Below are 13,340 nucleotides of genomic sequence, written 5' to 3'. Positions count from 1 at the left end.
AAGCGTTGTGAAAGCCCAGTTAAGCGGCGCAAGCTATACGCTTTCACTATAAAAAACCGAAACGAAGCGAATATAACAAGAATCATTGTTATGCTCACGACTCAATTGTTTCGTGTTTTCGCGTCGTGTATTTGCGGCAATGCTATTTGCTGGGAAATTTATTAATAAACCTGCAACATTTGCATACAGGCAGTGCAGCGAAATGAAAATAATTATAATTCAGCAAAAAAAAAAAAAAAGAAAAAATGCATACTAAAGTGTAGAAAAGGAAATGGCTTAGCAAGGAATCAACTAATTCCTCTTTAAATAAATCGCTATTCTCGCAGGATAAGCCAAAGCAAAATGAGGAAGGCGAGCAAAAAATGCAAAAGCATTGATAGCGAGTCAGTTGGCGCATAAAACCTGTATGTGGCAATGTTGGCTTATTGCATGTGCACACACACACACCCAGAGGCACATAGATGTAATAGTTTAGTTGCTTTACTACTTTATTACATTGTTGACTGCTTTTTGTGGCGGCAACAAATTGATGTTCGTTTCGTGCCGGCGTTAAATATGCAACGAAATGTCTGCAAAGGAAAGCAATAAACTGCGCTGCATGGCCGGCTAGTGACGCCTCCGCGTGCCTGACCAATGAGGCCGCCATTTTTTCATGCTCGCCGCGCTTTGGAATGCCACATTCGACTTGGTAGTCAATATACCGCGCTTAGTGGAACCGAGCAGCGCTCACTTTTTGCATATGCCTCAATATAATTTTGCGTTTTTTGTTTTGCAATTTCGCCTGCGCGCCGCTGCCTACTCTGAGTTCCTGAGCGCATAAATATAGACAAGTGAAAATATTTATGCTTTTTTTGTTGTTGTTTAATTTAAGCATAAACATGATCACGTGCTTGCCATACATATTTTATATGCAAAGAAATTATGTGCGCTTTTTTAAGCCGTAATTGTTACAGGAGTGTGCAAAATGTTAACACACACATTGGCAAATGTGGTATATATTTTTTATGCATTTTTATTTTTCGCCAGGAAGCTGAGAAATTTTGCGTTAAATATTTGAAATTAGGCGTCAAATGTGGAAGCAGCTGTAGCACGTCTCATTTACAGCGTGTAAACATGCTTAAAATTACTCACACATGCACACATACCCACACTTGTATGTTTAGTATAAAACCCCTGAAATATCCTTGCTTGCCACCAAAGCGCTACGGTACATATTCAAATTCACCAAGCAGCATATGTTAACACACATACTAGCAAAACTTGCTGGTTTTTGTTTGCAAAAAAGCCATAAAGTATATGAATAATTGAAATAGAAGTCGGAAACATTTTTATGGCAAGCGCGCGAACGAGTCTAAACAAGCTGCAAACTGCACTTTACAACAGCGAAGTCAGCAAAGGTCGAACACCGTTGAGCAGCTGAGATGCGCGCTATGCCTAGTTGAGTACAGTGTCCGCCACAAACATGGGAACATGTGTATGCTTGTAGTGTTTTGTACAAATGTAAAGCGTAATGTTTGTGTGTCTTTGTTGGGACATGTGTAAACTGCTTGCTGCTTTTGTTTATGGCAGCCGCTTACTAAACAAGATGGCGCTCACACGGCAGCCTGAAAAAATATTGACTGCATGTGCGCGTGTTGTTGTGGTTTGATTTGCACAGGCAGTTTGCCGTTTTGGTTGTTGTTGTTCTTGTTAAATTAATATGTGGCACTGTAGTAGCCATTTTATTTATTATTTAGTTGAGTCGTTTGTTGATGTTTCGTGCAATTTTATAATTTAGAAGTTTCAAAGAATTAAAATTTTAATTTTTTTTGCATATACAGTATCCTTACAGCCAGCAAAAGATGCTTAAAAGCTAGTTAAATGAGATAAATATTTTTTATTTATCTTGAAAATATAGAGTTCCAAGCAAATAGCCTCTATAATACCTTAAAAAAAAGTGGATTTTTCGTTAAAAGCATAACTTAAAGGAAAAGATTCTGTGGTGATAAGACGGGTGTTAAGAGTTCATGCTTATTCGTGTTCTTGGATTTTGGAACCTGCTCCGAACACTTCACTCAGTTACTGATCCATTAGTAAACTGGAATTCGTTTCACATAGCATAGTACTTTTGAAGGACATGTTATTGATAATGGTCCTCATAGGGAATGACTGAAGGAGATAAATAAGTTATTAACACATTTTTCGCATTTTCATTCATTTTATAATTTCTGGAATTTCACTGAAATACTCATAATTCAGTTCTGCTTAAAGAGAAAGCTTTGCGCTAAGTTCTGCCCTGAAGTCGAAGATAATTCGATTTGAGAGAGTTTAAGTCAAAATATGGTTTCTCCATAGCAAAACTTAACGTTGTATGCTCTTGTCTAGAAATTTGTGCTTTTATAAACTACCCGTAAGTCGAATATAATTTGTTTTGAGAGTTGTTAAGCCACAATATGGTCTCCTGAGACCGCAACAAAACAAAATATATAAATAGTTTTGAGCATTTGAGCGGCAAGTGGTAAACTTTTAATTTTAATTTAATGATTAAAACTAAAAATTATATTTTTGGGATTTTGCGAAAGTGCTCAAATATCAATATTTTTAGTATGTAAGCACTTCTGAAGTAAAAATTTCACTAACGTACAGAATTTTTGATGACATTATTGCTCTACATCTTCATAAGTGTGCGAAAATATCAAAAAACAATTAGAAAATATTTATGAAAATAAGATTCTTCATTTATATTATCATTCTTCAAAAATATATCTACCATATAATAAATGTCTAATGAATGAAAATAACTAAACATATATAATTTTTTTCGTTCCAGGCTAAAATGATTGAAAGTGGACATCCTTGGATGGGCGCAGCATCAACCTCTTCTGTAACCGGTTAGTTAAAAGCAATAATATAATTATTCAGTTAAAGTTTAAGCGAAGATTTTAATATATAATATGTCATTTCCTATATTTATTTTAAAATATTCAAAAATATAATTATTCTGTAATTTATTATTTTTATTATAATTAAAAAAATTTTTTTATTTCTAAACAAATTTGCTTGCATAACCATCAAACTCTACTAATTATCACATAAAATCCGTATTTTCGACATTTCAAATTCCGAATTTCTCTTCTACTCCCCCACTGCATCGTCTCAGCAGACAGCTACCAATATCAGTTGCAATCGATGTGGCAAAAATGTTGGAATACGAATCAGCAGAATCTTGTGCAACAATTGCGGTTTCGTGAACGCGGTCCGCTAAAGTCGTGGCGTCCCGAGGCAATGGCCGAAGCCATATTCAGCGTGTTGAAGGAGGGTCTCTCGCTATCACAAGCAGCACGCAAATATGATATACCTTACCCCACTTTCGTTTTATATGCAAATCGCGTACACAATATGTTGGGACCCTCGCTGGATGGTGGCACCGATCCACGTCCGAAAGCACGCGGCCGCCCACAGCGTATTTTACTCGGCATGTGGCCCGAGGAGCTCATACGTTCGGTTATAAAAGCGGTTGTATTCAGAGATTATCGTGAAATTAAGGAGGATCTGGCACATGTTTACGCCAATGGACAAATGCAAGCGGTAAGTTTTATTGAACGAAAGTGTTATTGGTAAAAAACTATACATTCTTTTTATAAACATAATTTCAAAAATAAGAAAGTACTAGTTAATCTATTTCCGTTTTTATTTATTTATTTTTACTTCACAGGGCTCCCCCTTTGGCGCCGCTGGTAATGCAGCAGTAGCAGCCGCTGCGGCAAATGGTTATCATAATGCCGCCAAGTTGGCCGCACAGAATGCCGCACTCGCGCCGCCCGACTCGCCCAGCCCACTTTCCACGATGACCGAAACATTGCGCCGCCAAATTATGTCCCAACAACAACAATCGCCCATTTCGCAAACGATGAACATGTACAAATCGCCAGCGTATCTACAACGTTCGGAAATCGAAGATCAGGTATCGGCGGCGAATGCCAAACAACATACCGAGGCACGACGCACTTCCGACAATATGCCCGATCTGAGCGCGCTCGGCGGCCTAATGGGTATACCCGGTCTGAATGTGATGCCTGCACAAGCGGCAACGCGCGCCAATCAAATGCATCAGAGCGGCGCCAGTTATGCCAGAGAGCGTGAGCGTGAACGTGAGCGTGAGAGAGAGCGCGAACGTGAACGTGAACTAAAGGAGGCCATGCAAGCGCGCCAATATGGCAATCAATCACGCGGCTCCATCGGCGCGTCCAGCGGCAGTAGCCAGAAGATGCCGACCACAGCGACTGCGGCGGCTGATTCGGCGGCAGCAGCTTATGCGCACTACAAGAACAAAGAGCACGCTACCAATTACGCGTTCAATAAACGTTTTGCCGAAACACTACCGCCCGGCATCGATTTCGAAGCGATCGCCAATGGTTTGCTGCAGAAATCGGTGAATAAAAGTCCGCGCTTCGAAGACTTCTTCCCCAGTGAATTCTTTGGCAATGCTGAAAGTGCTGCCGGCGCTGCTGCCGCCTATCCGCCCACGCGCGAATCACCACTCATGAAGATAAAGCTGGAGCATCAAGCGAGCGCTGAAGTGCCGCATGAAGATTGAGGCGAGCGCTTGTAAGCGCGTGAGCGTTTCGAAGCGTGCATTGAGTAGAAGCGTTAGCGTGCAGGTGTGAAATATGCCAGGGCAGGGTAAGGCAATAATATGATATAGTAGTTGTATGCCATATAGTATATGCACATACATATATATATATATAATATATATATAAAAACACACACATACATATATATAAACATTTATAGATATTTGAGGGAAGTAGGAATTCTTTAAGAATAAAATTTTTTGACTGCTATTTAACCCCAACGTATATATGTAGGCTAGTTCGTAGGTTTTAGTTATTCTATATTAACATACATATACAAGCGTATTTGCACACACACAAATACACATGCATATATGTCTATATTATATGCATAAATTTGCTTATAAGTCTAAATATGGTATACATATAATATATTATAGTTGCGATATGCAAATAAATAAGCGTGGTTTTAAGTTTTCGCTTAGTTGTAGGCTAGTGCTGATGCTATAAGCGAGCGGATAGCTGTGTGGTGCAGCTAAGTATGCTAAGCAAATATTTAGGATTTTTAAATAACATTTTTCAATAAATTTTATGTTAACTACAGAGAAAGAGACAAACAGTTTCCAGTGACTTTGAAATAAGTAAATATGTCATAGAGAGTAGGAGAAGCTTAGCGACTAGCTAACGCTAATTTCTGAATTTTTTTATCGATTTATTTCCTTACATGCATAAGATCTCGTTGTAATACACTTACATATACACATGTATACATAAACTCGTTGTAAATTTATTTATTCGCTTGGCGGCATTTCTCCTTCAAATGCGCGATTTGTATTAATGTAGCTGCGTAAATATATATAAATATAATTAATTAAAAAAAACTATATGCATTAAAAAATATTATTATTTAATTAAAATTTAATAATAAAGGAAGAGTATGTATTTATAAAACAAAGTTTTCGCAAATAATAGACTTGAACATTTTTAAATGTACGAATAGGTGTCTAAGTGTCAGTGTATTTAATAGCTAAGAATTTAGTGTGTATGTATGTGGTAGAATATATATAACAAAATACATTTTGACACAAAAATATAAAAAGTAAGTAATTTAATTAAAGGAGAAATTAAAAAAAATATGAAAGTAAGTGAGATAATCAAGAAAATATTAAAAAAAATAAGTTATGCAACAGCAAAAAAAAAAAGTTTAACGCAAATATAAATATATTTTACTTAACTTCCAATTTGCAAATGCCTTTTTTATAGAAAAAACAAATAAATTGAATTAAAAAAAAAATTAAAATAAATCAAACATGTTTTGAGTTAAACCCAGCTGCTAAGTCTTATGAGACGGCGCCACAAATTATTATTTAAATGTAAATAATGTACAAATGAAGTTAAACAATGTAAAAAGTATAATAAAAGTAAGTTTACAAAAAATAAATAAAATATTATAAATTATACAATATAAACTTGGAAGCAAGCGCAACGCTCTTTAGTAGTTATGAGTCCAAACACACAAAAGCACAAATGCAATTTCACATGTGTGTGTGTGTAGCAGTTGCATACTTAAGCAATTGCTTGTGTTCCCCATACACACACACACACACGCACATGCACACATGCTTATACGCGTTTGCAATAACTATAAAAATTCCAGATGTATAAGTGTAATGGAAAAATGGAAAATATTTGATGAATAATTTTTTTTGCTTCGCGACTTTTGTGTTTGCTTTCAGTATATACAAACACATACCCATACATACATATATGGTATATACATATATAATAAATAAAATATGTGTAACTACTTTACATTGTATTTACTAGTTATATAGGCATAAAGTAAGCTGTAATGCATGTTGTAGAATTATATACAACAAATTAATATACATACATACATACATACAGTGTAATCCAATGATAATTACTGTAATATGATGGAGGAATAAGTCAACAAAACGTGTATGCGCAGATGCAATGACGTGAATAAATATTTTTAGTTAATCGTGAATATAAAATAAATTAATTATTTTTGTTTTATTTCAACTTGACTAAATACATACTACATATATACAAACATGTACGTATGTGCGGTGAGTATAAATAATTTTCAATTAACTTTATCCAGAAATGCTGACAAAGCAGTAAGATGAGCTGCCAATATAAGAGTTACAGCATATTTGAATATTACATTGGATATAATCGTTCTTTTTCTCTCTCCCTCTCTTTTTATTTTCACCTGCTATTATTTATCTGCTCAATTTTGACATTGGTCAGTCCATTTAAGTAAGAGAAATTGATTTTCAGAAGTGAAACTTCTGGAATTCAACGCCTGCAACGAAATTGTGATGCGCAACAAAAACCGTCACGCTCGTAGTACACCAAGCACTATCATCGTAACGGTTAAAGCGATGATAATATTGCATTTTGGTCGTTCGATTTATTACGCGAATGTTTTGGTACTAAAAATAGAATTAAATGGCTGCCACCTGTTTGAAAATTCAAAGTCAAAAAGTTTGATTTGTTGACACACAAAGCAATAGGGGTATTCAACTAAAGAGGTCTAAGCTTGTTTAGTTCTGCAAATAATTTTAGTAAGGTGATTGCCACCTGTTTGAAAATTTTGATCACAAAAAGTTTGGTAAGTTGAAAAATTACAGCATTATGAGTATTACTCTAAAGGGGTTTAAGTAGGCCTTAAGTGGTGCATATTTTTAGTGAGGCTATTGTCAACTGTATTATTGAAATACCTTAACAGTATGAATATAAAGCTAAATAGCTGTACAAAAATTACTGTAGTTGATGCTATCAAACACCGTTGCCACCTGTTCAAAAATAATAATAATTTTCTTACTTACTACTTTAAGCAAAATACGAATACGATTGTGTACTTTCTAGAAAATTTCTTTTAAGTATTTATTGTAAATATTATACCATAATTTTTGAAAGCAAAAAATATCATGCTAGGATGAAACTCATGGAGAAAAAGAGAAAAATAACAGAAATGAAAGAAAAAAATTATTTATCGTCGAACTAAGGTCAGGAAGAGGAAGGGGCGTGGTTGAATTTTTAAGTGTTAAAAACGGTGTATCCGGATTTTCGACAGAACTACGAGAGAAAAGGTTATATGGCAAAGTAGTAGGCAATGAAAAGGTCTACAACTTTTCATAACCTCAAAATTTAATTGAGAAATTAAAACAACTCAAATATTTTTTTTTCCAAATTATATTGACTTACTACCGTAAAAATCCTAACTTTCAATTGGAACTTCTCACGTCAAAATATTTGTTTTTCCAAAAGATCGGTAGGTTTTTTCTTCATTTTAATCTCTACTTTCTGATAGTAGAATAATACGTTTTTTGATTGGCAACAAAAGCCAGTAAGGACTGTAAAATAGCAGAAACTTCTTTCTTGTGTGTCATCCATCTCAAAAATAATGTTGATTTCAGTGACTTTCTTTGTAAAACTAGTTTTTCATGCGAAAACAGCGTTGAATGTTGCTGTCAAAATATATGCTTCCAACAAAACCCTATCAATCACGTTTCGACTTGCTGTGACTTTTTTATACTCGCTGAACTCAAATGTTTGCTGTTCGCTCCACCAAGAGGCGAATGTGGTCATGATCAAATACGTTGAATGACTATCAGTGTGTTATATAGAATAGTATAATAGTTGTCTGCTTAGCAGGAGAAACGTTCACCGACACCGCGGCGTTAATTGGAATACAGTTAATGTCCTCAATAGACAACTCTGCTGTATTAAGTTCAAGTTTAACAAAACATTCTAATTTCTTTTCAGGTGTGTAAGATCGGGGATTTATATAACATACATAAAAATATTTATAATTGACGGATGAATCAGTTTTGAAACATTTTCACACTTCATTAATTTTTTTTGTTTTGCAAATCAGCTTGCTGTTAACACATATCAACACTGTCGCAGCCCTGGTAATACAAGAGTATTCGAGTATTATTGAAAGTACTAAATTATTCGCCTGCTGTAAAGTAATGTGAAAACCATGTGTATAGTAAAGTTTTCTTTCATTTAAAAGACAAAAATACTTATTACTTTACGAAAAAGGGAAATAATAACCAACTTAGGCAGGCATATTTCATTTGTGGCATAACAACAGTTTATCTTAAGCTTAATCCGACGTTTACCAATTTTGATAGCTAATTTATCAGACAATGCTTTAACATTAAACATACTGCACACATACATACGTACATACATATGTATGAAGTGGCGTGCTGCAAACAATTTGTGTTTCTGTCTTGTCTCCGTCACCTTGTATTCAATAACTTTTTTGTGCTTTGGGCTGTCGTCGTTGACGGTTAACATTGCCGGCAAATGCTGGCATTTCAACTGCTCAACCGACAAAGTTGGCGGAAAAATAAGTTACAATTGCCAACAGCGATAAGCTGTTGATGTTCGTGCGCTTTTTTTATCTCGCTTTTGTTTACCACTTTGTCTTGTGGTAGCGCTTAAAATGCCAACAATTTACTATTGACGGAGGTTGCTCATACGCCACGGCATGCCGTCAGAATGCTGAAGTCCTTTGTAGCGTCGTGCACAAATATATACATTCATACATATGAATATATGTATCTGCATATATTCATAAATAGTAAATGTATATACACATATAGAGTGCGGAGGCTTTGCTTTATTTATTTTTGGTCTGAGCAGAAAATTGCCCTTATATTTATTGTTGCTAACCAAAATTAATTCACAAATATTATGTGACTAGTAAAGAAAAAATGGAAAGCATATTTTGTTTTCGGTTATTAATTTACTCAAGACCAAAGCTATTGTTGACAAGGATCTTTGTTGTTGATTGTAAAGCAGAGAATCATCTTTTAATGAACCAGTTGGCTGTCAGAAACTCTTCAAGAAACCCGGAATGCACTGAGTCAGGCTTACGATTTAGAAGATTTATGAACTTTGAATCTGGTATAATGAATATTGATAATCGAATAAATATAAGATATGTATGAAAATTGTATTTATTTAATAAAATAAAATTTCTCTATGGTGGAAAAACCATACGTTTTTGTTTGAAATCAGTTTGTGTCATTAGAATCCATTTCAGAGATGAATTGACTAGATACTCAGAGCCCAAGCTGCCAAAACATATTACGTTTTACTGACAGTTTAAACTTCCAAATGATGTCAAGAAAAAACTTAGTTTTTTTTTCATTTCTAGTAAGAACTACGTTTTGGGTATCCTCAAGGATAAACAAATTTTCGAGGTTTATTAAATTTGTTAGATCCACACTTCACATTACAACGGAAAGATAAGTTAGAATCACCTCGCTCTCTCTCAAGGGGCGCACCAAGTACCTTAGAGTAGTCTTGGAGGACTGCTGTGGAACAAACAGTATGCAAGTCCAGCAATGCCTTATACGCATGTAGGCAGATGCTACGCACAAACTGGGGTCTGTATCTCTTTCTCATGCACTGGTGCTACACACCAATAATAATAAAACCGATTTCGCTCTGCGGTGCGGTAGTGTGGTGGACAGACATACGGAAATCTATATACCGGCAGCCATTGATTAGAAATTAGAACCGGAAAGCAATAGAATTCTTCGCCGAAAAGTACGTGGCAAAATCGTCAAGTTGGCTTGAGATTGCAGGAGAATTTACATGTAGAACCTTCGGGTATAGCTCTTTGGGTAATGGTGGTCTTGCTGATATCGACTACATGTTCCTATTTTTGAATTCGGAAGGAGATTCAGATCAAACTTAGAAAGAAATGGTTGGCGTATAGCTATGGTACCTATACGCAAAACATTAGACATTTATACGGAAAACTCGAAAAGGCAGGACGGAACTGGTATGGAGATATACTGTACAATTAGACACAAAGTAGCCATAGTATAATTCGAGCAGAAGTTTTTGCTATTCGGAAGTCTGAAAAGTTAGCCTCTAACGCATCAGCAGGTAACTCTAGAGTTAATATTTACGTACAGCCAAGCAGCATCCAAAGCAATGTCTTCGTGTCGCATATCGGCCAATAGTGTCTTGGCTAGCAGAGTGGCAGTGGAGAGTGTTGACAGTGACAAGTGACTTCATTTCTATTTGTCATACTGTGCCCGGTTTTCGGCGGTTCGCATTTTTATATTGCTTCTTAATCTATAAATAAATAAAACAGACCCTGATTAGATATCGATATTGCTAGGATAAAATTGTTACGGTAGTCATTAGTTTTCAAAAAATTTTGCACACGTCCTTTTCTCATAATGAAGCTGCCCATTTGTCGGAACCGCCGAAATCGGGCCACTATAGCATATAGCTGGCATACAAACTGGTCGGTCAAACTAAAGTCCTTGTAAGGAAAACTTTTTTATTTGACAAATTGTCTTCACAAACTCGGGCACAAAATCTGCCACAGTCTCCAAAGAAATTGTTTAGATCGGACAATTATAGCATATAGCTGTCATACAAACTGGCCAAACAAGATAAAGATAAATTTGAAGTTAAACTTACTATGCCATAAGTGAGTTATTAGACAGACTTCATATTTTTGCAGAACAAACATACATACATACATCCACTTAAACCATATAATGGCGGCATTTTAGTTCCAGCAAACATTTAAATGCCAGTAAATGCAAGGCACAAGCGGTGCAAACAATAGCAAAGCGCCTTGCATGAAGACAAAGTTGAGACTGTGTAGCAGTGGCAGTGGCAGTGGCAAGTGTAAATTGATAGAGATCGTCGCTTGACTTTCGCCATTAACCAGCCAGCGCTAGCAGAGAAGACAGAGAACTTTTGCTTAGCCGCATCATGCAGCAAAGGAGTGACGGAAATAATGAGGAAGGCAAGCGAAAGGCGAAGCAAGGCATTATGCATGTCGTAGAACCCGTTAAGTTATACCGACAACCATTTGTTGCTTCTATTCAAGGCTATTGTGAGACTAAACTAGCTGTGTGTGTGTGTTAGTGTGAGTGAATACTTTCCATTGTGTGGTTTCTCCGTTTGGTACAACTTCATTTGACGCTACTTCTTGTCCGGTGTTAAATCGGTTTGTCGCCACAAAACGTCTGACGAGCAGATTTTGAATGTGCGAAAGTGTGAGTGTGTGAATGAATGGACGAGTGTGGCATGTGGCAAACGTCAAGATAGAAGCACTTAAGCAGCAACAGTGGAGAATTCATGAGGCTTGGTAGACGATGCTAAGGATAATAAGAAGAACAACAATCTGGGCAACGCTTATGAAATGTGCTAACGGCAAATGAATTAGTGTGAGCTGAGCAAGTCTCGAGAATGTACAGTGAGATGCGATGAGTGAAAGACGCATACACATACAAGTACAAACGGAGCTTATGTAAGGAGTGTCAATGCTACTACATATACACAAGGTCACTTGTTACCGTTTAAGCGAATCACTGTGTGATAATAGCTGTCCTGACCATTGGCCTGCACATCGCATCGCCAAATCGCCACAGACACTGAAAAGGAGATGCTCACACATACACACAAGCGCACGTACATACATATGTAAATAGATTTGTTGCTGTTGTTCAGCATTCTCAAATCTGACATTTGGATTTATGTGCGCATACATGTCAAGGTCAACCTCAACGCCCCGGACAACTGTGTCGGCCAATTCGTTTAAGGCATTGCCATTGTGGCCTTTTAATAGCCAGCCGGCTCCTTTGAAAAACACGCTCGTTTAAAATATATATATATATACATACACAGACACACACATAAATATGCAGAGAATGGCATGCGGTTGTTTTTGGTGTTGTTGTTGTTATTGTTGAAAGAAAACAATTGCTTACTGCCACTTAACAGCTCAACACCACAAAGATATAGCAGACGCAAGACAAGCAACAAGCAAGTGACAGCAATGCAACACTGTGAGGCGGACAGGAAGACTAAAATATTTCTATAAATATACATACACATACACACAAAGGCTGATGTTGGCACATGTGTAGGAATTGGTAAAAGATAAACACGACTTGAGCTCGTGTGCCAAGGACTTAAGTTTGGCCAACAACTGCATGCGTAAGTGCGTGTCGTCGAAGTAAAATATGGAGTCAATTTCACAGAAGACCATAAGATTGTTGTAATAATTTTGAAATTGAGATGAATGTGTAAGTTTATAATAAAGAGGATTATTTGTAATATTTTTCTCTAATTTCATTTTTGATTATGATCTGTAAAAATATTAATATGCATATTTTATAAGCAAGTTGAGCTATCGGGTCCAGATTTGTTTTTAACAACAAGTTTTTAATTAATCCCACTAGAAATGTTAACGATCCTCTGATGTAAAATAAATTTGATACATACCATTTCCAGAATGATCCGTTGACATGGTTTGAAGAAAATCAAAATAAGATTAGAATTGCGCCTATAAATGGCAATGTTGCATCACATCAACTTATTGGACTTAACTCAATCGACAACAATAATATCGAAACCAAACAACAATAATATCGAAACGAAACTTATGACATATAATTCTGAACAAAAACGCGTAAAATGATCTATTTATTTTCTCTTGTCACCTTATACCAAATCACAGTACTTCGTCACATTGCTTGACCGTATAAAAAATAAATATGTTTTTGAAAGAGAGAATGTCTTGAGAATTAGATAAGTTAGTTTTTTGTTTTTTTTTGCTTACCGATCGAAACAAGGTTAGATCTTCGAATTAATAACCCTTAGCCCGGATAAATGTTGGTACCGTAGAACTAACTGTCGTGTTAATTGCAGGAATAAGATTTGGTACGGTTAGTAAAAAAAATTTATATAAGGGTGTAC

General features: G+C 36.0%; 1 protein-coding gene across 4 annotated transcripts in view; it reads left to right on the top strand.

The window, feature by feature from the left end:
* bab2 (bric a brac 2) overlaps positions 1-6,582 on the top strand; it is a 79,431-nt gene extending 72,849 nt beyond the window's left edge. For 3 of the 4 annotated variants that reach the window (XM_070111414.1, XM_036364277.2, XM_070111413.1), the window contains exons 3-5: positions 2,810-2,870; positions 3,140-3,567; positions 3,695-6,582. In XM_070111414.1, the coding sequence (XP_069967515.1) occupies positions 2,810-2,870; positions 3,140-3,567; positions 3,695-4,576 (1,371 nt within the window). In that variant the 3' untranslated portion in view covers positions 4,577-6,582. The remainder of the gene's footprint in view (positions 1-2,809; positions 2,871-3,139; positions 3,568-3,694) is intronic. The other variant, XM_036364278.2, reaches the window with a different exon arrangement.
* The last annotated feature ends 6,758 nt before the right edge of the window (positions 6,583-13,340 follow it).

Source organism: Bactrocera oleae, chromosome 6, assembly GCF_042242935.1.
Source record: "Bactrocera oleae isolate idBacOlea1 chromosome 6, idBacOlea1, whole genome shotgun sequence".
Lineage (NCBI taxonomy): Eukaryota > Metazoa > Arthropoda > Insecta > Diptera > Tephritidae > Bactrocera > Bactrocera oleae.
The sequence above is the reverse complement of the archived record's forward strand: the minus strand, read 5'-3'. Positions and strand labels throughout refer to the sequence as shown.